General features: G+C 47.3%; 2 protein-coding genes across 5 annotated transcripts in view; one reads left to right on the forward strand and one right to left on the reverse strand.

Annotated features, from left to right (window-relative positions):
* The window catches only part of ppp3cca (protein phosphatase 3, catalytic subunit, gamma isozyme, a), a 36,173-nt gene extending 31,301 nt beyond the window's left edge, over window positions 1–4,872 (forward strand). For 2 of the 3 annotated variants that reach the window (XM_060064912.1, XM_060064914.1), the window contains one exon: window positions 1,851–4,872. In XM_060064912.1, the coding sequence (XP_059920895.1) occupies window positions 1,851–1,999 (149 nt within the window). In that variant the 3' untranslated portion in view covers window positions 2,000–4,872. The remainder of the gene's footprint in view (window positions 1–1,850) is intronic. The other variant, XM_060064913.1, reaches the window with a different exon arrangement.
* A 674-nt stretch (window positions 4,873–5,546) lies between these two features.
* Window positions 5,547–26,718, reverse strand: adam28 (ADAM metallopeptidase domain 28). Of its 2 annotated transcripts, none has more exons than XM_060064911.1 (22): window positions 26,474–26,718; window positions 24,283–24,371; window positions 23,745–23,821; window positions 23,335–23,413; window positions 23,027–23,103; window positions 22,267–22,495; window positions 21,634–21,696; window positions 20,944–21,015; window positions 20,363–20,532; window positions 16,646–16,727; window positions 13,899–14,032; window positions 13,577–13,754; window positions 11,674–11,763; window positions 11,025–11,220; window positions 9,894–9,996; window positions 9,438–9,594; window positions 8,814–8,894; window positions 8,612–8,705; window positions 8,093–8,198; window positions 7,560–7,647; window positions 7,324–7,467; window positions 5,547–7,128 (listed from the first exon to the last, which is right to left on the reverse strand). In XM_060064911.1, exons 1-22 carry the CDS (start codon window positions 26,544–26,546, stop codon window positions 7,096–7,098), a joined length of 2,415 nt encoding a protein of 804 aa, XP_059920894.1. In that variant the 5' UTR covers window positions 26,547–26,718; the 3' UTR covers window positions 5,547–7,095. The 2 variants fall into 2 exon arrangements, with proteins under 2 accessions (XP_059920894.1, XP_059920893.1); XM_060064910.1 differs by having other exon boundaries at window positions 7,324–7,473; window positions 26,474–26,714.

Raw genomic sequence — 26,718 nt, forward strand, 5'->3', positions numbered from 1 at the left:
CTCCTCCTCCGAGGTGGAGGCGGTGAAGGCTCCAACAGGCGGGGGCAGCAGCACCAACGCTGGTGGTGGTGGTGGTGGTGGTGGTGAAGGCTCAATCAGGAGGGGGCAGCAGCACCAACGCTGGTGGTGGAGGAGGTGGTGGTGGTGGTGAAGGCTCCAACAGATGGGGGGCGGCAAACAGGTGTTTGCCGCCCCCCATCTGTTGGAGCGTTCACCACCACCACCACCTCCTCCACCACCTCGGACTCCCCCACGAGAGGAGGAGGATGAGGTGGTGGGGGTTGTGTTCTAAAAATGATATTATTGGATACAGGGGAGGAAGCCGGATCAGGGAACCCTTATCTACGTCCGGTAGCTCTAGAGTCCCACAGCCTGACCACCAGACGACCCTGACCTCCCTGGTGGTGCAAGAGCCCCCTGTGTCATCACTCTGTCTCTCTGTCTCTGTGTCATCCTGGCTCGCTCAGTCTCTCTACATCCCTCAGTCTCTGTGTCTCTCTCTGTGTCCCTCTTTCTCTCCCCCACTCTCTCTGTCGCCCCCTCTCTCTCTGTCTCGCTCCCTCCCTACCCTCTCTCTCTGTCTCGCTCCCTCCCTACCCTCTCTCTCTCTCTCTCTCTCTCTCTCTCTCTCTCTCTCTCTCTCTCTCTCTCTCTCTCTCTCTCTCTCTCTCTCTCTCTCTCTCTCTCTCTCTCTCTCTCTCTCTCTCTCTCTCTCTCTCTCTCTCTCTCTCTCTCTCTCTCTCTCTCTCTCTCTCTATACCCCTCTCTCTCTCTCTCTATACCCCTCTCTCTCTCTCTCTACCCCCTCTCTCTCTCTCTCTACCCCTCTCTCTCTCTCTACCCCTCTCTCCCTCTCTCTCTCTCTCTACCCTCTCTCTCTACCCCTCTCTCTCTCTCTCTCTCTCTACCCCCCTCTCTCTCTCTCTCTCTCTCTCTCTCTCTCTCTCCCCCTCTCTCTCTCTCTACCCTCTATGTGTCTAGCTGTAGCTCGCCCTCCCCCTCTCTCTCTCACTACCCTCTATGTGTCTAGCTGTAGCTCGCCCTCCCTCTCTCTCTCTCTCTCTCTCTCTCTCTCACTACCCTCTATGTGTCTAGCTGTAGCTCGCCCTCCCTCTCTCTCTCTCTCTCTCTCACTACCCTCTATGTGTCTAGCTGTAGCTCGCCCTCCCCTAGGTGTTGCTGTGTTACTTAATGATGGTAATTGTTTGATAAGCTGAATGCAATCCGCGAGCCTCACTGACGAGTCTTGTCTCCTATTCGCACACTTTCTTGTCGGGTTTTCCTCGGCTGTTGGGGGACCCCACCGTAAGTCACCTCGTCTGGTGTTTCAGTGTTTACACACACACACACACACACACACACACACACACACACACACACACACACACACGATTGGTGTCACCGTTTCCTGTGCATGTGTTGTGCTCAACGTGCCGTGTTGTGTGTCACTGCATCGAAACACGTCCTGTATTGAACCACCAAATCCAACTTCCCTTTATTATAAACTCCTAATGACTGCAGTCTGACCCTGACTGACCCCAGCACAGTGCTTTCTATATGATGTACATCAATGGTTCTCAACCTTTTCCTACTAGTGTACCCTCTCAGCTGGGTACCCCCTTCACCGGCACACAACATTTTTGGCAGAAAAAAGCCACCGCCAAATAGAACGCACACACATTATTTATGGTCATTAGAATGGGAAATACTCCCAAAAATGTTTTGTGTTGCCGGTGAAGATGGCGTATCTTAGAAAGGGGTACGCTAGTAGGAAGAGTCTGAGCACCACTCACCTCGTGGCCCCACGGTGGCCCCTGTCTGACCCCCCTGTGGTCGTGTGCCCCCTGCAGCCATCCAAGGCTTCTCCCCCACCCGGAAGATCCGCAACTTCGAGGAGGCTCGCGGGCTGGACCGCATCAACGAGCGCATGCCCCCCCGCAAGGACGGCCAGCAGCCCCCTGACGCCGCAGTGGCCAACAAGAACGGCACGGAGGGATAGAGGGGGACGGGACGGGACGGGACTGGGACGCGTGGTCCGACCGCCGTACCCCCAGGACCACCGCTCACGTATCCCCCCGCCACCCCCCAACTCACAGTGGGAACCCTCTCACCTGCTCTCCCCTCCTCTGCATCTCTGTCCCTCCCTCCCTCTCTCTCTCTCTCTCTCTTCTCTCTTCTCTCTTCTCTCCTGTCTCTCTCTCTCTTCTCTCCTGTCTCCCTCTCTCTCTCTCCCTCTCTCTCGTCCTGTAAAGACTGACTGCCCGTTACTGGGACGACTGGGTCTGATCCCAGTAGTATTTGAGGGGGTGTCAAAGATAATGAAGGATGTTTTTAATTGCTGGAAGAAATTAACGTGTGGGGTATCAAAAGATAGATTGCTAATTTATTTATTAAAGGAGATATACTAGAGATATTCTGTGTTCTAGCTACAAAACTACGAATGAAGACATTTCCCGGTCCTAATGTTGCTCCACCCAGGTCATGACCTTTAGGTCAATCCTAGAGGTCAAACTCGGGGTGCTGGGTCGAAGAGTGTGACGGTAGGACTCTTTAATTGAGTGGTTCAATCGTCAATTTGAAGTATTCTTTTGTGCTGGGAAGGTTAACGTCGACTTCACCCAAAAAGAATGCGCAAAAAAAAAAAGCCATGTTTAAAAAAATATTGTCCAAGAAGACTTTCAAAGGTTCAAAACTTCAGCGTTTGCTTCTATATAAATCTATATACTGTATGTGTGTGTTGCTTGAGGGGATCCGAGAGGCTTGGCACCGGGCTGGGTGGGCATGACGTTTATAAGGGAATATACATTGTAGTATTATATAAAAATAATGATTTTATACCTCCAGTGGATGTTTCATGAAGATGTATTCTAATAGTTTTATTCAAAGAAATGGTCTCAAACCAACTTAAACAAAGGGAATCCCGGAACACCACTTCCTGCTCAGTATTTACTCCGTCACCTGAAGGTGTATTGTGTATATGACGGTTCTCCTTTGTTTGGCAACCATTGTCACTTTAAGAGTAACATCGGCCTCTTCTCGATCGCAAACCGCTCATCGACCGAGTCCTGAAACGTTGAGAAGGAGAGAAGTTCGGGACCGGGTTCCACGCGTTCTTCCTCCAACACGGCCGACCTAGAGGCAGGCAGCTTGGCTGGTTCTGTGTGTTAAAGAAACCCAACGTCCTGCTCTCTCCCCCAGGGGACCGGGAGTAAGGCCAGACCCCCGTCCCCCCTCCCGTCTCTGTATCGGGAGCGCTCCAGTCAGAGGGAGCGGCGACCACAGACGGACCGGGACGTGTTTGGGTCAGTTAAGGGTCCGGACCGCGGGACGGGAGCGCTCTCCCTTGGACCTGAAGAAACCGCTTGCTATGTTGTCCGCGGAAACTGGACTGAAGTTCTTGTTTATTTGTTTAGAGTGAAGCAATTCTGCGTAGGCTGTGTTGCCCAGACGCGGGTCCTAGTTTGATTTGATATCGTTGCTTTGTGTCGGACACTAAAGAGGTTTGCTTCCGTAGCCGTTTTTGGTTCATCTTTACTGAGAGCTGTGAGAGTAACTCCATCCGTTCTTGATTATGTGCAAACGTATTTTCCTTTTTTGGATTTTAAAAATTGTGATGACTACTGTATGCGCAAAGGACAACAGAAACAATTTCCTTCTAGTTTATTATTATTGATGGCCATACCTGTACCCTGGTGTGAGTCATCCACAATTTGTGGATTTATTTTTTAAAGGTACCGTTGCTACCAACTGCCGATGGGAACACCTCCGCAGTCCTGTAAAGATGTACATTCTGCCAGACGGCGTTTTAAAGAGCAGCTACACCGTGCACTACATGTGAGTTTGCTGCCACCTAGAGGTCATATCCATAATACACTGTAAAAAATACAATTTGATCAGTGACAAATCATGTGTGTATATAAAAATATATACACATATGTATTTATTTTAACACAACGGTTATTTTCAATGAATTATATTTTATAAATCAAAACGCCCAAATAAAAAAAAAGATTCCACATTAAGTCCTACCTTTGTTTTTAGCATGGACAGACTGTTCTGGGTTCTGTGTGTAATGTATTTATTACCACCATTAGGTTTCTTATCACGGTCTCCTCAACCCTTCGGTGGCAGAAAACTCCCACGCATAAACAGTTGTTAACCTAGCAAGCGGTGGAGCTGATATAGGTGATAATTGCTCCAATCCCCCTCAACCCCTCCTACTCTGGACCCTTTAAGATTTGTCCCGGCGGGGATGCGAACCCACGACCAACCCCTCACCTGGTGCTTTGACACACCTGACTGTATTCTGTTGTCTTTCTGTTGCTCAGGAAAGAAGGGAAAATAATAAGAAAAAAAAGCTTTAACATTTGCTATTCTTTTGGGAATTGAACCTTTTTACGTGAGGCAGGGCGCTCATGTGCCATGTCACCTTGGCCACACGTGTAAATGCCAGTGCGTGTGTGTGTGTGTGTGCGTGTGTGTGAATTGTGAAAGGGGTTGACGTCATTCAAGACAACGGCGGAGGGGTTAAATAAAAGTACTTTCAGTCCACTACCTTGCAGCCATACTTTAAACTTTACACGTTTTCTTAAGATATAGCCGTTTATCGTTGTGTTTGGTAACCTTTCTTAGACAAGCTAAGATCTTAAGCGCTTTGAGGTGCGTGGGAACTGAAAACATTGGGTTTTCTGTGTTTTGTTTTTTATTTTCTCAAGATGGCGGCCGTGTTGGCTGGGCGGCCCTGATGTGAGGGCCTTTAAGTGTCTCTGAATGTAAATCATCTGAAGAAGGGAATGATTTAGAGTGACCATGATCTCGATCTAGATGTATTACTTGAAAAACAAAAATTCAAATACAGCAGTTTTTTTTGCCCTTCGTTGTTATTTTTTACCCATTATTTCTTATATCTATAGATATATACATTATCTATCTAAACTAGTCTATCTATATACATTTATTGTGTTACTTAATATATCTATAACTATATAGATGTGTGTGTGTGTGTGTATATATATATATATATATAATATATTGCAATAGTATTGATGTGGAATATATCTGTAAATAGATTATATATTTAGATATATATATACATCATATGTTCATGTCATCTGCTCTATAAGACTTTCTTGACGTGTTTCTCAATGTGAACTGGTCTCTCGTTGTGAACTGGTTCATCTCTGAACTGGTTCCTCAGTGTGAACTGGTTTCTCGTTGTGAACTGGTTTCTCGTTGTGAACTGGTCTCTCGTTGTGAACTGGTTCATCTGTGTGAACTGGTTTCTCAGTGTGAACTGGTCTCTCGTTGTGAACTGGTTCATCTGTGTGAACTGGTTTCTCGTTGTGAACTGGTTCATCTGTGTGAACTGGTTCCTCAGTGTGAACTGGTTTCTCGTTGTGAACTGGTCCCTCAGTGTGAAATGGTTTTCCCTAAAGTCTCTGCTGGCACAGAGCATCACCAGCGTCCCGCCAGGAGTGCAGAATGCTGCACACATGTTTAACCCTTTCATGTGAAATGTAAGAAACAGTGAGTTGATCACGCATCGATCGCACTGCAGGCCTTTAATGTAAGTGAAACAAAAGAAAACTGAACAGGGAATTCTGTTGAACAGGACGATCACTGATGCAGCACTTGGTAGACAATTCCTCATCATTGAGCTGAAGGTATCTGATAAGGCATAGAAAGGCCCATCTCTTGTTCTTACATGCTGTTCACATATGTCCCTGTTCACACCATATCATATGAAAATAATATACATTTTGTATGCTCAAATATATACGCGACACATAAAATCAAGACAAAAGTACTCAGTACAATACAGTTCATTTGCAACATATTCAGTCTTATGGCAGTAAATACATATAAAATATGGCAGTCTTCCAACTGGCTTAATTTTATTCTGCAGTAACAAAGCTGCTAAACCAGTTGACCCCGATCCCCACCTAGTGGTTTGTTTCTGGCCAAACTGGTAGCGTTGGCCCATCGGTCTGGTGGTTAAGTGCCTGAGTAGGAGGCAGAGATGAGTGTTCATAACACCATCCCTGAAATGTAGGGCTTTTTTTTGAAGGCCCCCTATTTGTAATGTTGATTAGCCGTTACAATCCTTCTATTTGGTACAGTCCAATGAGAAGGCTGGGTGGGGGATCAGACTAACAGAGTTCTGCATTAACAGATATTAATGTGAAAAGCCCATTCGAATATTTAAACATATTCAATGCTTTTTATATATGCTTGTTCCGCTTCAGAATATTGTTTATAACAGGTGTTATACAAATGTAGCCATCCGCATGGTGGACCATACCATTTTCCTCGAGCTGTAGTTGTCATTTGTCCCTTCGCCCCTAGGAGGCGCCAACAAGCAGTTTGATTGCAGATCCTTAGATATTTTCTTCTCCATTAAAGTGATTGGTCCTCGGCCAACATAGCAAGAACATTTTAAATTAGAATAAACAATAGCGTGCTACTATAAGTCATTAAGAAAATCATAAAATTCATTGGTTTAAAATGGTACTACCAAAAATGTAGTAAAAAGGGACATTTTTATGAGTTTTGCTTAACTCATTTGAACACATTTCTCTCGATCTTTGAAATTGTTTCTCAATGGACTCTGGAATGAATGCATTATAAGCATTATAATTGCAATTGTGAAGATTGCACATTTGACTTGTCGGTCTTGACATGGCCTGCTGAAGATAAGATAAAGAAGATAACCTGAAGGAGTAGACAAGGAAGGAAAGGATTTTGCATTGTGATTTATTTTCAGACCTCGAATTGAAGTTCTCTGTGGTCTGTTGTCTGAGAATGTTCCCTACCCGTCATATTTAAGGGAAGGGTTAAAATAATTCAGAGATCCCCTGAATGTGTAGTAGAATTAGCACCTTGTCATGCCCATCATGCTTTTGGGTGGACACTGCCATTAGTGATGTCACTAGAGGGCAGGTTTTGAAATGGCTTGTAATGGCAAATGAGTAACACAGCAGGTGGTAAAAGGGGGGTCCCTGACCACCTGGGCACCCCGCGGGCCTGCAAGTAGGTCCATGTGGGGAGCAATGGTTTTCGTACCGCTGTGAGGTAGCATCGTGCTATCTAGCGCCGTCAGGGTTTTGGTGGCGGGACCGGCCTCAGAGCCTACAGGAACAGAGCGCAGAACCACAACAGAACCGGCTAATAGTTAGCAAAACTCATGGTATGTGTTCTAGTTCAAGCACTGTTAGCTGTTAGCACTGTTAGCTTAGCCTGTTCAGCGTTGAGGTGCGCTAATACCAGTCGCTAAAGGTTAGCGCTACAAGTTGGTTGCAGGTGAACATGCTTGATGTGAGTTACCTGGCGTGCGGCTGCGTAGCTCGGGGCAGGGGGCTTGGGTCGGTTCCCAGCGGGAGGGGGCTTGAGTTTGTTCCCAGCGGGAGGGGGCTTGGGTCTGTTCCCAGCGGGAGGTGGGGGAGGGGGGGCTGCCTTGGGCCGGTGTACCTGCGTCTTATGTAAAGCGTAAAGTGTTAAAGGGGGTTTACGTTAGGGTTCTCTTTCCCGTTAGCATCGATTCTACTGTAACGTCACCCTACCGGCGGAGTGCTGCTCTGACTCGGAACGCCGGTGTTGCTGCGGTAACCGGGGTTGTCCATGGCAATGGTCTTCTTCTGGGGGTTCACCCTGTTGCATGATGGGAGAGGTTCGCTTAGTCGGGCGGCTCGACATTACAAGGTTTTACTTCGCTTGCTTTTTGCATTTAGGACATTTTAGCTGACACTTTTATCCAAAGGGACTTACAGTAAGTACATTTATCAAAAGAAAGAGAAACGACAATATATCGCTGTCGGTACAGTAAGGATGTTCATAGAACCAAGGGCCAAGCACTAACCATCACTAGGTTAACCATTCCCGTATGCATCTAAGATAGCTAGCATAAGATGTTACACAACGCTAAGTGCCAGGACGTACGACATACGATAAGTGTGTACATTAAGTGCCAGGAAGTACAACATACAATAAGTGTGTACATTAAATACCAGGACGTACGACATGCAATAAGTGCGTACATTAAGTGCTTGCTTTTGTTTTGAGCGAGTGAAGCTGTACCACGCGGGCCGTAACTCACGTGGGCAGCCTGGTTATCCTCCTGCGCTTGTAGAGGACCCCTATCACCACGGCAACGGCTCCCAGCACCAGCAGCAGCAGGACCACCACGATGGCGATGACGCCCTCTGCAGAGAGAGACGGGGTGAGCCCAGAACGACCCGGTTATAAACATCTCACCGGCAGCGCTTCGAAAACACCGGGGGACATTATGGCCGTCACAAACGCACCGCCCAGGATATCAAAACAAGAAAATAATAATAAAAATTAAAAATACATATAAATCAAATATATGTAAAAAAAATATATATATATATTATATGTAATAAATAAAAATATCTTAAATAATATATCATAAATACAAAAATATTTAATATCTAATGAATTCAAAAAGATATAATATCTAATAAAAACAAATAAAATAGAAAATAAATATATATATATATATAGAAAAATTATAAAATATATTGAAATTAATCTAATAAATGGGAGTGCACACTTAAGTGAGCCCCCCTCTACTCAAAGTCCTTCCGGGTCTTACCATTGGACAGAGCGTCGACGCTCTGGTCCACGGCGCTGCAGTGGGGGGGCACCCAGCCCGGCTCACACTGGCACTCCGACCGGTGGTTACACACCTGGGGACAGGTGTTTAAAGAGTGAGTGGGTGTGTGTATATGTGTATACGTATGTGTCTGTTTGTGTTTGTGCGTGCGTGCGCGTGTGTGTGTGCGTGCGTGCGTTACCCCGTGGCCGGGACATTTGGCGGAGCAGTTGGTGTTTCTGTAGGCCGCCTGCAGGTCCACACACTCGTTCATGCTGCACACCTGCAGAAGAGGAACAGAAGGAGTCCTGTGAGCTGGTCTCACTTTAGGGGGGTCATTAGGTGATCTATAGGGGGTCTGGACGGCGCTTTGGACGTTTGCCTCCTGCCTTTTTTTTTACTGATTGTTGTTGTCATGGCAACTACGTCGCCATGGCGACGGTGGCGTACCGCACGCACACAGCCGTGATTTTCAATGAACAAAAAGTACAAATGAAGAATGTAAAACGTCCAACACGAGGTGCTGAATGGACTGGAGTGGGTGAAGACAATATTCACAATCAATTATCACATGACGGGAAGAGAGTATGAGGAAGTCCACCTAGATGTATGCTGGGTAGATCAGTCTATCAGCCGACCCAGTGGACGAATGTGGCTGATCCACCCATTATGCATCTAGGTGGACACTGCCGCCATTCTCAATAACAGGACCCTTCCAACGGGGGCGACCATCCCGTTAGAAGTGTCCTGCTATTGAGAATGCACACCGTTGGAACAGGATGGACCGATCAGGAGCCAGTGTCCGCTGAAGGTGTGGAAGGCGTACCTTTCCCTCGGCACACCTGGTGCCCGTGTCCACCTGACCGTAGTCAGCGCTTGCATCCCCGAAGAACGCCGCCTTGCAGTCAGAGAACGCCACCATGCGGCCGTAGTTGGGGTCCGACTGGCCACCACTGCAGAAGAGCTTACCGCAATTCACATCTCTGAGAGAGAGAGAGAGGGAGAGAGGGGTGTTTTTGAATACTGTACTCTGTTATGATAAGTGAGGCTTAAATCACCATCATACCTTTTCATTTGGCATCATTATTAATATTGTAGTTGGCTTCCCTGTATTTACAATGAAAAACCTAAGGCCTTCACCCATTTCTGCTCTTACGTTCATTGTCGCTGATCAATCAAGGTATGCGTTATAATTATTTCGTTTTTTATGCAGGTTTAAGAAAAAATGTAATCTTTAGAAAAAACGCAGATGGGCACCAGGGGGCGCTGTGTTTCTACTCACTGGGACTGGCAGGGGATGTGCTTATTGCTGGTCCTCTTGCAGAAGGCGTAGTACGTCCCACGCTTGTTTGCGTCGTAGCAGTACTGCCGGGCCACCCGCGCCGCTGAGAGGGAAAGAGGAGACATGTTAAACCCAGAGCCCTGCTGCCTCTCGGCCCGGTCCCCTCGCTGAACCCAGAGCCTCCGAGGTGTGAGGTTGAGACAGAACAAGACCCTCTGTTGTTCAGCCGACTCCTGTTACTCTCTGCGGTCTCTGGGTTGTGAACCTCAGCAGCTCCAGATGTTTGGCTGAGATCACTCAAAAACAAGGGCCTTGAATCTCCACCTCTGATAACAAAGAACTCTGCTTCCAAAGAAAGACTTTCAAGAACAAGTATTCATGGGAATGTGTTTTTTGATTCCAAGGGAGGAGATCCAGCCTAGGACAAACTATAACTGTACATCTGAAGATTAAAAACTAGGACATGGCGAAGATTAAAAGTTGTAGTTAACTCGCGATTAATCACACTTTTAAAATTATATTTTAAATCCACTCCAATTGAAGTTAAATGAGATTATCAAATGGAATGACACATTATCATTCATACCAAATGTACTTAATAAGCAAAAAGACCAAGGGATCTTGAGGTTTTTAAGTTTTATTGACTCACTCAGTGTGGGTTGATTATGAAACTTACGGAACACCACAGATTTGGGAATTGTAAACAGGCAGTCACACTTACTGCAAGTTTAATTTAATGTAAAGTAAGTGGAACTCAAAACAAAAATGATTTCAAAGCAAAAAAAAAACGAAAGTGCGTTAATTTATATTAATTGGGTTAAAATAAGATTGCGTTAACGCGTAATTAACACGTTCACACTGCCGTCGGTGTGTGAATGTGTGGGCCGTACATCTGCAAACACTGGTCCTCTTTCTTGGTACAGCTACCTGGGCCGTACATCTTTAACACACTCTGGGCCTCTTTCTGGGGACTCCTACCTGGGCCGTACATCTTTAACACACTCTGGTCGTCTTTCTGGGGACACCTACCTGGGCCGTACATCTTTAACACACTCTGGGCCTCTTTCTGGGGACTCCTACCTGGGCCGTACATCTTTAACACACTCTGGTCGTCTTTCTGGGGACACCTACCTGGGCCGTACATCTTCACACACTGGTCCTCTTTCTGGGGACACTGGCCGTTGTAGCAGTAGCCGTTGCCCGCGTCGCAGGGCAGGCCGTTCATGGAGAACACGTTCTCCGGGCACACGCTGCGGGTTCCGTCGCAGAACTCGGGCAGGTCGCACTCGTCCTGCTGCCGACGGCACTCCCTGGACCGCGGCAGGATCTGAGAGGAATCGAGGGACCAAGGGGAGGAACCCACGGTCAGGTCTGGTGTTTGATCCTCCGGACACGTTTCATACGCATGCAGTCAATTGTACAGAATCCAATCACGGTTCTTAAGTATCACAACAATAAATAAATAGCTGTAAATAAATGAATGAAACTCTGTGTTGGAATCACAGGAAGGTAAGCCAAATGGGGGTTTCAGTTCTTTCATGGTGGTGATATCAAGCCAACAGGTGTGAGTGTCACTTGGGATGTCCCTCAAACACAGGAAAAGGCAGATTCTCAAACGGCTTGTAATGTCTAATTACACCTCACACCTGGTGGCGTTATATCACCTTTTAAGTCTGAACACATGATCGTCCTTCGTTGAATTCAGCGAAACTTCTTGATGTGGCGTGCTGCAGTACAACCTTCCACCACCCGAGGGCGCTACCGTTCAGCAGGGACTCACCTTGCAGTCCTCGCAGCACTCTCCGAACGCGCACTCCGATCCGGTGGTGAGAGTGCACGTGGTGGCGTTACAGCAGCGGTTGGTGCACTCCTACGTCAACACACACATACACACGAAAAGAACTACGTCAACACACAACACGAGGTGAATGGAGGTCCTGATTTAGGCCAAATCAGCTCATGTCCTGCATCCTGTCTGAAGACTCACTTCCTCTTTCATGCTGCTTTGGCACGACTGATAAGAATGAATAGAGTCCATGACTACTTTTAACTTGACTCCACAGTGTTATTGTGACGCTGTGCCACAGAGACCTTCAGTACGACTTGAGTGGGTGTTTGTTGGTAGTGTGTGGAGTGGTGCTTTGTCTCCCATTCAAAAGGTATTAGGTTCGAACCCTGATGTCCAAACACCTGAGGGCAAATTTGTAGTCTGAATGACTGACATCCTACTTGTCCACCCACTTTCTGTCCACACCAAACTTATGGTTATGCCATATTGTTTTTCTTGTTAAAGACTGCAATTTAGCTTCTAGTGCATTTTCTTTATTAGAACTATTTGATATCACATGGATTACATTCCCTGTTTTTGTCTGATTGGGTCTAGTCAAATTCACAAAGATTAGGAAGAATGTTGAAGGTCTTCCTAACACCATAATAAATAAATAAATGAGTAGAATCACACCTTTCACAAGCCACAGGCATACACCGCATACCATTGAGCTGCGTCTGTATTGCCATAACCAATAATGATACCCTGAACCCAGCTCATAATAAAGGGCCTGCTGCTGTTGTTTACTCCCAACCAAGGCCAGCCCCCGCAGAATCCGCCGCCAGAGGAGACTAACCCTTATCTACCTGAACAGGCCCGGGCAGATCACCACTGGAATGCTCTCATCTCCAGGCTACAGCTTCTGCTTTTTAAGGTGAACATAGGGTAAACACTGTGTGCAGACTTCTTTCAGCGCCAGTGCTGCTTCTCCTGAATATTTCATTTGATATTGAATATTGACTCGGGTGAATTACAATCTTCTCAGAGCCGGTGTCGGTTAGCATGAGAGGAACAGAGCCCTTGAGCTTTAGTAAATAGACAGGCAATGATTATCGGTGTAGACTTTAAAATCGTTTCCCTCCAGGCATATTGCCCTGAGTCACTGAGTTGCAACACCGAGGTCTGCCGAAACAGGTTGTCTGATTGGCTCTGTGATTCATCTCAACGTGTCTGAATCTCAATGTCACGTACGCATACTTGGGTCGTCCAACAAACAAACAAGGTACAGGATTATGTGTGTTGAGCCCATCATTAAGAACATCGCTCTAATAGATACGTTTTACAAAGTGAAAATTCCTGTTCCTTCCTCTACCTTATGGAGCCTTTTTAGTGATACACACACTAATGTGAAAACATCTTTCGCAGTTTGGGCCTCATATCCGGAGACAACAGCATTTCAACTCCACTCCTAAATGGAAACGTTTCAAAACGCCGGTCGCCCGTGGACACCATCAACTGAAGCGAGTTAACGCCGCTTTCACACGGAAGGACGCGTTTTTGAAAACACAAAACCGTTTGACACGAAACGCAAAACATTCGTCCTTGCACTTCAAAGTCGTGCTTCGCTTGGTGTACTATCTTACCTTAGCTATCTCTGTTGCATACAGGGAATGGGTTGACCTAGCGGTTGTTGGTGCTTGGCACTTGTTTCTATGAACATCCTTACTGTACCGACAGCGATATATTGTTGTTTCTCCTTCTTCTGACAAATGTACTTATTGTAAGTGGCTTTGGATAAAAGCGTCTGATAAATGCCATAAATGTAATGTGAGTGTAAATGCATTCGTACATCTCCGTTCTCACGGCCCGTCTCTAGGTCGCTGAACGGCGGTTCTCGCTCCCGATGCGTTCTTACCTCCAGCGAGCCGCAGTCACAGTCCTCCCCCCGCTCCAGGAAGCCGTTCCCGCACACCGACGGGGCCACCAAGCCCCCGGAGCCGGGCTTGTTCAGCAGACACGCCGGGCTGCGCTTGTTCAGGTACTTCTCGTAGCTCGAGGTGCTGCAGCTGCTGAAGGTCTTGGGGATGTCCCAGCTGAGAGCCACAGACAAGCAGTTAGATTCTAGACCATGGGGATGCTCTTCATAGGGTTCTAATTATATTCTACAGGCCACCCTGGCCCCTGGTTACAGACCCGCCTGGCCCCCGGTTACAGACCCCCTGGTTACCCCTGGTTACCTGAGGGAGCCGGCCATGATGCAGCTGTCTCCGGAGCAGGTGCAGGCGCTGGAGTCGTCGTGATTCATGCCCAGGTTGTGGCCCATCTCGTGGGCCAGCGTGGCCCCGATGGCGATGGCCCGTTCCGAGTGGTCCTAGCAGAGGCACCAACGTTAACTCCCGTACGTTTCCATACTTAAAGGGGCCCCTACCTTAACCCACTTAAAGGGGCCCCTACCTTAACCCACTTAAAGGGGCCCCTACCTTAACCCACTTAAAGGGGCCCCTACCTTAACCCACTTAAAGGGGCCCCTAACTTAACCCACTTAAAGGGGCCCCTACCTTAACCCACTTAAAGGGGCCCCTACCTTAACCCACTTAAAGGGGCCCCTACCTTAACCCACTTAAAGGGGCCCCTATCTTAACCCACTTAAAGGGGCCCCTACCTTAACCCACTTAAAGGGGCCCCTAACTTAACCCACTAAGGGTGCACTTGCACTAGGCCATCTGGCCGTGGCCGTTTTCACACCTAACCGTGCTCAAATCTGCCAGTGTGGGTGTGGCCAGTCTGGCCAGGCCAGGCCAATTTGGCCACTTGGGAGAGGTGTGCTGCTACGGTACAGGCCGCTACGGTACAGATGCTAATGAGCTGACACGCGCAAACGCACGGCTACGCAACCTGAGCTGGATGACGTATAGTCATTGCGACGACCATGGACATAATAAAGGCGACAAGCCTTCTTTCCCATTAAACGGTAAACATGTCGTCAAGCGGTTCAACTGTTGGTTCACGTTGGTCCCATAGAGAAGTCGAGTGTCTGTAAGCCATTTGGGCAGACGATGCTATTCAGGCACATTTGTAGAAGGCCCACAAGAATTCCGATGTATTTGGGAGAATCCGCGAATCAATGACTTTATTATGGTCCATGCAGCGGACGCTTGGTGATGACGTGTTACGACGTGATGACGTATGTACAAGAGCCTACCGTGGCCAGGTCACAGTTGCGACGGCCAACGGCCACGGCCAGATGGTCTAGTGTGAGTGCAGGCCAGAGAACAATGGGGCCAGTTGAGCACGGTTAGGTGTGAAAACGGCAAACGGCCACGGCCAGATGGCCTAGTGTGAGTGCACCCTTAAAGGGGCCCCTACCTTAAACCACTTAAAGGGCCCCCTACTTTAACCCACTTAAAGGGGCCCCTACCTTAACCGTTACGACATATTTCATGGCACCACATGCAACATGACCTCTGAGGAGCAAGTTACATCCTGGGTTGAGTAGTGTTCTGTATTTGGTGACTTCCTCCCACAGTCTAAGAGCACACTTCTTTTTTTCACACGTTTTAATTCCTTATAGCAAACTTCTCCAATCCTATACTTCCTTAGCCAGTTTCAAAACTTCCTTATTCTGTTTTTAATGCTGAAGTTTGTTTTTATGAATCAATCAACTTCCTTTTTTGACTTTATGCAGCAATTGGTTCAGTCTGGACTTAACTTCCTCAATTTTCACGAATCTCTACTTTATAACATTAAATGTATTGCATCCTCATATTCATCCAGACAGCGAAGATGACGAGGAGGCACCAGAGGAATTTCGATGATTGTCTCACTCGGTGTCTGTCAGAAATCAACGCTTGTTTGGGGGTTTTGGCGATAACTGCTGAAGCAAAGGGTGTCTTTCAACTCCTAACCCTAACCCTTACCACTACTACCCTAACCCGAACCATTACTAACCTAACCCTAAACCGTTTCAGTGCCAAATCAAATAACCAATGGGAGGAGAGCCCTTCTTACCAATCAGAGGCGAAAAAGGCGGTCCTTGCCCCTACCATCCTATGAAAAAAAGATTTGCGGGAGCACTTTCCCTGGGCGTCAGATATCGCCGTGGAGGGATTTGAAAGGGAGTTGAAAACCCCCTGTGTCGAATGAAGACGCACAACGTCACCCTTTGCGTCAGCAGTTAATGCAAAAAGCCCCTGAACAGGCGTCGGTGTTTGACAAACTCGGAGTGAGACTGCGTTGGATTGTGAGGCAACTTTCTCTTACTTTAAGATGAGGTGAACACAAACTGATACATATTCTACCAAACCGTGCTGCTTATACTCCACCTTTAGCTTATTTACTCTGACTTTGGTTTATCAGCAGGTAGGGGTTGGATAGTACAGATCGAGGTCATTAAGGAGCAGGTAGGGGTTAGACAGTACAGAGACAGGTCATTAAGGAGCAGGTAGGGGTTAGACAGTACAGAGACAGGTCATTAAGGAGCAGGTAGGGGTTAGACAGTACAGCAATTCACCTGCACTACTCCAGCAGAGTGTCCAGAGCACATGGTGCCAACGTATGTGAGTTCAGATACTGGTTATTAAGGAGCAGGTAGGGGTTGGACAGTACAGATCGAGGTCATTAAGGAGCAGGTAGGGGTTAGACAGTACAGAGACAGGTCATTAAGGAGCAGGTAGGGGTTAGACAGTACAGAGACAGGTCATTAAGGAGCAGGTAGGGGTTAGACAGTACAGAGACAGGTCATTAAGGAGCAGGTAGGGGTTAGACAGTACAGAGTCAAGTCATTAAGGAGCAGGTAGGGGTTAGACAGTACAGAGACAGGTCATTAAGGAGCAGGTAGGGGTAAGACAGTACAGAGACAGGTCATTAAGGAGCAGGTAGGGGTTAGACAGTACAGAGACAGGTCATTAAGGAGCAGGTAGGGGTAAGACAGTACAGAGACAGGTCATTAAGGAGCAGGTAGGGGTTAGACAGTACAGCGATTCACCTGCACTACTCCAGCAGAGTGTCCAGAGCACATGGTGCCAACGTAGGCCAGGCCAACTGTGGCGCCCTCGAAGTCAATACCGCTGGAGAAACATAGATATACATGAGTACTATCTATTACTTATCATCATTATCACTTTTACATGCAGCAATTTTCTGTGTGTGTATGTGTGGGTGGGTATGTATGTTGATACTGTGTGTGTGTGTGTGCGTGTGTGTATATTGATACTGTGTGTGTGTACATTGATAATGTGTGTGTTACAGATATGTGTGTGTTTGTGTGTACGTTGCAGATATGTGTGTGTGTGTGTGTGTGTGTTTGTGTACGTTGTGTGTATGTTGTGTGAGTGCGTGTGTGTGTTTGTGTGTTTCACTTGAGCCGCTTTAAACAGGAGTATCTCCTTTCTACACCTGCAGATGTAGCTCCAATTGTTGCCACTAATGAGAACACTTTGTAAAGCTGAGGCATTGCACTTTCCAACTCCATGGGCCCTATTTTAACGGTCTGAAACGCAAGTGAGAAGCGCCAAGGGCAAGTAGCTTTGTGGGCGGTTCTATAGCGATGTTGCTATTTTACCGGAGCAAAAATGACTCTTGCGCCCGGTGCAAATCTAAAAAGGGTTGGTCTGAAGTAGCCTAATTACCCGTAGGTGTGGTTTGGGCGTAACGTGCTATAATGTGCTATGTCTCCCTGACCATCTAAGGGCCCCACAGACAGCTGACTGAGGAGATTTTAAAAAAGGCCTAAAAACCCATCTTTTTAGAAAAGCCTTTGGCTAAACTGTTATTTATTATTATTATTATTTTATTTTTTTTGCATTTTTCTCTTTTCTTTTAATGTGCATTGTAGCACTTTGTAGCACTTTGAGATCATTGAATTGATATAAAGTGCGTTATAAATAAAATGTATTATTATTATTATTATTATTATAAACCAATGAGAGAGCCAGCTCCCATCCCCTTTAAGAGCCATGAGCGCATTTGAATCTGACGAGTTCATATTTTGACAGCGTGTCTGCAGTCTCCGATGAGACAGATGCACATGAATTTCAAACTTCAAATGGCTCAGTTTATGGCCAAATAATATGGCCGAATTCACACATGGAATAACGTTTTCTTCCACAACTTCAGAAATACTAAGTCCTCAAATAAATTTCGGCAAAGAAAACTTAAAGGCACCCAGTGCAACTTTATGTAAACATTCAATGAAAAATAAACATTCAATTTCTAGTCTTTTTTACACGTAGTAAGTTTCAATAACTCCATACCATTACATATCGACATTCAAGGAGCAAAGATGAGACGTCGTTGTGTGGTGAGAACTGATAGAAAATCGTAAACAACAACAATCGCCGGTGGGGAGAAGCCATTTTTCCATTGACTGGAAGCCTGCTTTATTTATTGTAGGTTACAAAAAATAAAGAAAATGGCGGCATTGTTGTTGTTATCGATTTTGTATCGGTTCTCACCACACAACGATCTCTCAACTTTGCTGCTTAAATGTCGGTATGTAATGGTATGGAGTTATTGAAACTTACTACGTGTAAAAAAGACTAGAAATTGAATGTTTATTTTTAAGCCTTAGAAAGTTGCACTGGGTGCCTTTAACACACATATGATATGCGGTAACTGTGGTTCTATTTAATGATATACGCAATACATTGTAAACATCGTTTCTTATCAGTATCGTATGCATTATCGTTATCGACTTGTGTTCCTAATATGCATGTGTCTCCCCGTTAATATACATTGCCATGGACTGTACTATGCGTTACGTGTTTAGTTTGCGTGTGTTCAAACAGATGGACGCACACATGCGCGCCCGCATTCATTAATTCCTTTACACATGCACACACGCACGCCCGCATTCATTCATTCTTTTTAACACTCACTCGCGGTAAAACAATGTTTTCTCACGATCAAATTCTCATCAATCCTAAAAGTCATGGGCATGTACACGATGTCTGTGTCAAGAAAATATGTGTTTGCTGTACGGTGTTTGCAGATGCTTTGATTTAAAAGTACAACTTATTACCGCTGTATCAGCTGTTCTTTCCCCAATCATTTACCAAAAATGTGTGTCTAGGTAGATGAGAGAAGCAAAGTGTATGCGCAAGGTGCACAAGTAACATTATGCATGCGCCCTTAAAATAGCATCTGAACAACGCGCCACTGACTTTAAACCAGGTATTTCCTGGTTTGTGGCGCAAGTGATTTCTGAAACTGCAAAATAGCAACACGGAACATTTGCGCCAGAACACGCTTCCTCCTGTCGCCGAACCGCCTCTTGGGGTGCAAGATCATTCCCTAATTTACCGACGTGTGGCGCAGGAGGGAAAAGAATGCTCTGCGCCAGTTGCAAACTAGCAACGACACATGCGCCAGTCAGAAAGTATATTGCGCCGGATGCAAGATAGGGCCCCATGTCTTTAAGGAACACCAAGAAATCACACAGCATTCCCCTTTCACCCTGCAAGTCCTGATCCGAAAACAGGACCCTGAAGTTCAGACCTCCCCCTGAATCAAAGTGAAGGCCAACTACCAAACCCATAGTAAACTAGAACAAGGACTGTGGTAGAAAAGAACCGAATTCTATCACTTCAACTAAATAAGAGAGTATCAGGAATCGAGGAGTCCGGAGCAAGTATGACAGAGGACTTGATTGTTACCCAAGAACAAGCAACAATAATGCCGGGTGGTTTGCAAAGATCTGCTCGATGTATACGACCCCTTTCCCATTATTCTCACACAAGCTGTTCCCCATATGGTGCACTCCCCACCGAATGCATACTAGCTCTCCTCTTATGGTAGGGCTGGTCACCCATGCATTCATTTGAGATATATTGTTAACATCTGCAGTTAGTCTAAACTTTAAGTTGACGTCAGTGCACCTTGACCCCAGACTCTCTGGAACCGTGTCGAGTCTCCCCTATTGAGGGGAGAGGGGATTTCAGCTACTTTCCACTATTAATGTATTTATATGATATATAGGCCTGATGATAATCATAGTTTGCCATAAAAAGTAAGGGTTGATCTCTTCCATAGGACATTTATGTTAAACTGAAACAAGGAATTGTGTGTAGTGCATGAAATGTACTATGAAAAATTGTCTAGCAATTTCGCCAAGCAAATATCAAGCAATAGATCGTTGCAGTTTGTCTTTCTTATATTTCAAAATCGCTGTCAATCAAACGGCGACTCAGTCTTTCGACAGACCCTCCAATCATCACGCAGTAGCCCAGCGTCCAGGCCAGCCCACTCCTCCATACACCCCCAGAGACGCTGAGCGTCCGTGGGAGGGACATATCACCGCATTTATCCAATGAACGTCGACTTTCGACGCACTAAAAAAAAGCTGTTCTGTGCAGCCCCGTTGAAGTGAATGGACGCTGAGCTTCAACAGGCAAATGCACTGTGACGCTACGGGAATGTATGAGAAGGATATCGAGTCAGTTGACCTGCAATAAGCAGCTGATTCTGAACGAACTCGTCTTCAAGAAGGACGTGTTGTAACGCATTTCTATTGAATGAAATGTTAACACAACAGTATTTGACAATTTAATCAATTTCAGGGCTTGCAGTCTTAGAGAAATGGCCACTGGTTGTTTGAGTGTGTGTGCGGACCACCTGATGCAGTGTGCGTTGATACTGTGTGCGTGTGTGTGTGTGTGTGTGTGTGTGTGTGTGTGTGTGTGTCTTTGTGTGTTTGTGTGCAGACCTGATGAGCTGGGCGTTGTCGTTCTTCTTAATCTTCAGCAGCTCCTTGTTCCTCCAGTTGTTGAAAGCATCCAGTGTGGCGCCCGCGGGGGCCGTGACCAAGATGAGGTCCTTGGTGGACCACACCTCCAGACCCACCAGAGCGACGAAGGTGTTCATCGGCTTGTACACCTGGGGGGTGGGGGGGGGAAGGGGAGGTCATATCCTAAACGTTGGAGACGGCTGAACATAAAACAACGTATACGCTATATATATCCTCAACGAAAAATGCATCTAAAGAGACTACTCCAAAATATTCACCCTCAAAACCCTTCGTCAATGATTGTCTTACTATTTTTTTCAGTTGTTATAAACTGCTGTCTAAGTAATTCAAAATAAGACGTCTGGGAAAAGCACTTGTCATCCTTCAATTACACAACAGCAGACAAAACAATTTCACATACGGTCGTGGGAGACTAGCAAGAAATTAACCAAAATAACCATTCTTACGTAACCCTACATATTTAGCTCGACGGCAATGTTGTCACTTCCTGTGTCATCATCGTCCTAAACGCATCAACAGGAAGGTCACCATCGACTCACCATGTTGACGAAGTTGACGACCTCAAACAGTTTGGTCCTCAGAGCCACCTTGTTCTTCTTCATCTTCAGGTACTGAAACGTATCACATCCTTCCGTTAGACTCAAGCCCACTTCCTGTTCACTGCTAGTGTTGCGTGACCGCTGGTGTTGACTCACAGCTTTGCTTAATGTGCCCCCTGATACGGGGTAAACACACATGCACCCATGGTGTAAGAGCAGGCTGTAATCTGAGAGGAGTGAAGCAGCTCCTGGCTGGCCGGCCACACTCTCCTGAGATGGGTTCTACTCTCGGAGGCACAGAAACCTCTACCGACCTCAGTGTCTGCTTAAGGGCTTTCACAAGTTTAAAAACATGTCAAACACTTAACTTGTTCCCTGCGTTCAACACCTTCTGTATTTGAGTGTATTTTTGTGTGAAGTGCGAAGTGTGTCTCACTGGGTGCTCTGGGGTTCTGGGTGCTCTGGTGTTCTGGGTGCTCTGGGGTTCTGGGTGCTCTGGGGTTTTGGTGTTCTGGGTGCTCTGGGGTTCTGGGTGCTCTGGTGGTCTGGGTGCTCTGGTGGTCTGGGTGCTCTGGTGGTCTGGGTGCTCTGGGGTTTTGGTGTTCTGGGTGGTCTGGGTGCTCTGGTGGTCTGGGTGCTCTGGTGGTCTGGGTGCTCTGGTGTTCGGGGTGCTCTGGGTTGGGCTCTCACCTCGCGGTTGTCAGCCACCAGGAAGAGCTCCAGGTACTTCTGCCTCTGGAACAGAGTCGGGCCCTGGAGGGACAGACAGACAGACAGACAGATGGACAGACAGACAGACAGACAGACAGATGGACAGACAGACAGACAGATAGATAGAACGCGCGTCAGACCTCCGTACGCAACCGCCTCTGAGACCGCGGGGACTCCCCGCTCCGCGCTCTGGTTACTATGGTTACCACGGTGACTGCGGTACGCCATAACCAGGCAACCCATGGTAACCACAGTAACCGGTTACTATGGTTACCATAGTAAATTGTTACTATGGTTATCACTATGGTTATCATAGTAGCCATGGTAACCAGAATAAACGGTTACTATGGTTACTGTAGTACATTGTTACTATGGTTACCACTTTGGATATCATAGTAGCCATGGTAACCAGAGAAACCGGTTACTATGGTTACCATAGTAACCATAGTAGGTAGGCTATGGTAACCATAGTAGGTTGCCATAGTAACCTGAGTAACCGGTTACTATGGTTACTGTAGTAACCCCAGTAGGTAGGCTTTGGTAGCCATAGTAGGTTGCCATAGTAACCAGAGCGTCCCTCCCCTCTTCAGACCGAGGTGGCGGCGGACTCACCGCAGCCCGCGAGCGGCTGCGTCCGGTCGGGGGCTCGAACTCGGCCCCCCCGTCATCCCAGGTCGTGTTGGTGACGCCGCACACCGAGGGGGCGGGGCCCGGCTGCGTGGGGGCGGGCCGGTCGCCCAGCGCCGTGACGGCGTGGTCGCCCTCGCCCTCGTGGTCGTCCCCGCCCGCCGCTGCCAGGGGCTCGATGGCGTAGCGCTGCGCCGCCGTCTGGAAGTAGCCCCTGATGACACACACACACACACACACACACACACACACACACACACACACACACACACACACACACACACACACACACACACACACACACACACACACACACACACACACACACACACACACAGGCACGCACACGCACGGAGGAACGCACACAGGCACATACACAACGTATAATGTCAAAGGTATTAGTGTATTTTAATATATTTGTGTATTTGGCAGAAGGCCAAACATTTGCATGTCAGCCTTGCTGTGGTCGTTCCCAAATCCCTGTCCTTACCAGCACTCAGTTATCTGGGGTGGTTTTATAATGCTTAAAGCATAAAGCGTGTCTGTGTGTGCATGCGTGTGTGTCTGTGTGCGTGCGTGCGTGTGTGCGTGCGTGCCTGTGTGTGTGTGCGTGCGTGCGTGCGTGCCTGTGTGTGCGTGCCTGCCTGTGTGTGTGCGTGCCTGTGTGTGTGTGTGTGTGTGTGTGTGTGTGTGTGTGTGTGTGCGTGTGCGCGTGCGTGCTGGCTTGAGACAGTTGGATGCTCACCTGAGGCCGTCACACGTGCTGATGCTGGCCGTTGATTGGCTGTCGTTGAGGATTCTGCCCAGGTAATAGCAGTGGTCCTGGGGTTGAAGAAACAGTAACGCATACATTGAATAAATAAAGTATAATATAATTATAGTAACTATGGCCCTTAATAGGACAATAATCAACATATCTTTCTGAACTCTGAATACCACCTTCTGAGAGGTACTCTATAATTTCCAGAAGTGTGTGAGGAGACATTAGAGCGTTACTTCAGAGAGGGTGGAGTAAATAGAGGTTTAGGGGTGTAGGTGTAGGTGTCTTTTTACAATGTTGGTGGGCCTGGTCGTGACCGGGCTCCCATCGTCACGGTAATACGTCTCGCTGTAGTCGTCGGTTATCAACTCCCTGATGACACAAGAGATAGACGTCACACACACACACACACACACACACACACACATGAACACACACACATGAACACACACACACATGACCACACACACGCGCTCACACAGATGACTGGATCCGTGTCACATACATGACCACATCCTCTGTCCATATCCTCGTGTCTATCACGCATCCCACGATGGCATCACCAACCACAGGGTTGGTTTGCCATCCACAACCTCTTCCTGATGCTGTCTGATGTTTTTAGCCATTCAGCACAACAGAGGTTCTGATTTGTTCAATCTCAAACACAAACTACAAACTATTGAAAGCCGGTTCGATAGTTTACCTGTTTCTCTCCAGATGCATTTCAATGTCTCTTCCTCGGACGGTCATCGCATATTTCAGAGAGTCCGGCCGTGAGTACTAAAAAAGCGAGAGAGGTTAAAGGTTTTCAGTGACATCCAGTTGATATTGTTCCTGCTTTGTGAAGCGAGTAATGAACTATATCTCTCTGACCTGGCCGATATAAGGCTCCTTAACTCTGCTTGTCTCTTGTGAGCCAATAGTTTACTATATCTCTCTGACCAGGTCGTTCTCAGGCTCCTTACCTCTGCTTATCTCTCTTGAGGCAGTAGTGAACTACAACTCTCTGACCAGGTCGTTCTGAGGCTCCTTACCTCTGCTTGCCTCTTGTGAGGCAGTAGTGAACTACAACTCTCTGACCAGGTCCTTATGAGGTGCCTTACCTCTGGTTGTCTCTTGTGAGGCAGTAGTGAACTACATCTCTCTGACCAGGTCGTTCTGAGGCTCCTTACCTCTGGTTGTCTCTTGTGAGGCAGTAGTGAACTACAACTCTCTGACCAGGTCCTTATGAGGTGCCTTACCTCTGCGTGTCTCTTGTGAAGCGAGTGCAGTCTGATCGGTCGGACGACCTCGTACTCCTCGGTTCTGTCCGGCTCAGCACAGACGCACGCTGGAAAGAGACGGCTTTAATCAACACCTATTGGTAAGACAACTGTCTATCCCCGGCCGGCAGTGGCTCAATCCCAGTCTGATCCAGGCCTCGCAGACCTCTGCCTGCTCCTGATCGATCTGTCTGCGGTCGCTGTGAGGCGCTTTGCATGCAATCTGCTGAGCTCACATCTGATCTTGTCAGACATGTAACTGACTCAAAGGTAAATATTTCCAACAATGGCCAGTAAAACCATCAATGTAGTTAAGTGACCTGTGACTTTAAGGTCGACAACTTGCTGAGCCTAGCTCGAGAAGGAGAACATGTTCTTTTTTGTGTTGACTCACACACACATTGTGCCAGAGTTCTTCAGAAATTCCTCTGGAGGTTTAATAGGTAGCGACATGTCCTCATGTTCCCTCTGCCCGGTCGATTGGACGATCATCCTCAGAACCGCTCACCGTTTTGACACAAGATTCCTTGGGCGGTGCTTTTGGCAGATCTGGGGGCGTCTGAGTGGAACACATTGTACCATTGTTCTCTGCCAGCTTGGTATCAGGCTGATATGAAGTGTGTACACAAGCACCGCTAGACGAGCTGAGACACAGAGGCGATGTGTCCCAGTGGTTAGCTTGAATCAGAACCTCTTGGTGTCTACAGACTGGAGACGGCCCTCTGATTGACACGCTGTGTCTGCAGTCTGCAGGCAGGAGGAGGTGGAGGTCAGAGGTGAGCTACTGCTATTGTTTGGAAGTTAGTGATTAGTTAGTGAGCGTATTGAGGTATCAATTCCTTTCTGGTGTTTGCTGTGCTCTGCTGAAGAGACACACTCTCACTCAGTTACTCAGTCACCTATTCACTCACTCACACACACAAACTATGGATTGAGGTTTCACAACAGTTGTCTCAGTGGAGTTTCCCAGTGGAGAAGCAGGACTGAAGCTAGGCGCTGCTGGGTGCTACAGGTGAGTCGCGGTGTACTCAGGAAGGAGGGGGAGGGGGGGGCACAGCTGACTCATGTCTCCGGTCACAGGTGTGCTGCGCGTCACCTGAGGCAAGGTGTGGCTTTGTTGTGGTCCAAGTCCAAGTCTCTGGAACCCAAACAAGCACCTATAGCGCTCCTCTTGGCTTCTAGCATGGCAGGTCCAGACAGAAGCTAGCGCTACTTCCGTGTGCACCGGTCTGTAGAGCAGGCTTGAGGAATCATGTTGTGATGGTACGTACGAACACTTTAGCTAACTACCGTGAACCAGGAGCTTCAAACAACGACATTCACATTTCACATTGAAGTTACAAGCCCTGCATGTGAAACGCCAGAATATATATATATATATATATATATATATATATATATATATATATATAGTATTGCACATTTATGAAGAATATACATATGTAATTGCACAAAATTTGACCACTAGGACCACCATATATCACCAGGGTAATATATTGCAATTGAAAGTTGTATGGATAACTCGTTGCATCCGTTAGATATTTCACATGACTCAGCCCTTACTCAAGTGATTTACTCCACCTCCTCAGGTATGTTTAGATGTCAAGACTTTACTGCAGGTTGGGACAGAGTCATGCAAACAGCCTAATTCCTCAGGTCTTCTTCTGCCACCCCGTTTAACCCCAGTGTGGACCCATAACACCCCAGACCCCTCCCAGACCCAGCGCCGCTGGAGACATTTCCACCTGCAGGTGCAGTGCACCACTCCTGAGACATCGTCACCTGTCTCTCCACAGGGTCTCCTGGTTTGGACGCGCAGTCATGTCCCAACATTACAGAGGAAATATCATATTACTGCATTCCTACACACCTAAACAACATCTACTGCACCTCTCCCCAAACACGGCTCCTCTCCTGTTGTGTGACGCAAACTTAAGTTACTGAAGTCCTTCTAATGGGCGACACTAAAGTGCACTTAAGCCTCCGCTGCCAGACGAGAGAGATCTGATGAATGGATCGCCCCCGGGTAATCATTCCCCAACTGGTTTAGCTATGAATTAGTTAGAGAGAGTGAGAATGAGAGAGAGAGACAGAGAGACAGAGAGAGAGAGAGAGAGGGAGACGGAGGGAGACAGCGAGAGAGCTCTGGTTTCCCTGCTGGGTTACTCACCTGCGATCGAGAGCAGTGCGCTGACCCTCAGAGCCCACAGCAGTAAGAGGAGGAGGGGGGGTGTGGGGGCCATTGTTATCCTTGCTTCACACCCTCTCACACACGCTGCAGTAGCAGTAATGAAGCCTTGTCGCGGCCCGGCCTCTTATGTCTCTGTTTCCTCGTTAGAGGCACCGCCCACCTGCTCCCTGTCCCTCCTGGTTCACTTCCTTCTCCTCCTTCCACAAGCCGCTCAGCCTTCACAG

This window comes from Gadus macrocephalus, chromosome 11 (assembly GCF_031168955.1).
Source record: "Gadus macrocephalus chromosome 11, ASM3116895v1".
NCBI lineage: Eukaryota > Metazoa > Chordata > Actinopteri > Gadiformes > Gadidae > Gadus > Gadus macrocephalus.

Excerpts from the sequence above, each read along its gene's own strand:
- adam28 (XM_060064910.1), bottom strand. The coding sequence starts at position 26,546 with ATGGCCCCCACACCCCCCCTCCTCCTCTTACTGCTGTGGGCTCTGAGG. Across the intron at positions 8,706-8,813 it reads CCAAATGTCCCGGCCACGGG|GTGTGTAACCACCGGTCGGA; the intron begins GTAACGCACGCA and ends ACCTGTCCCCAG. Across the intron at positions 7,129-7,323 it reads GCTACGCAGCCGCACGCCAG|GCTCTGAGGCCGGTCCCGCC; the intron begins GTAACTCACATC and ends CTGTTCCTGTAG.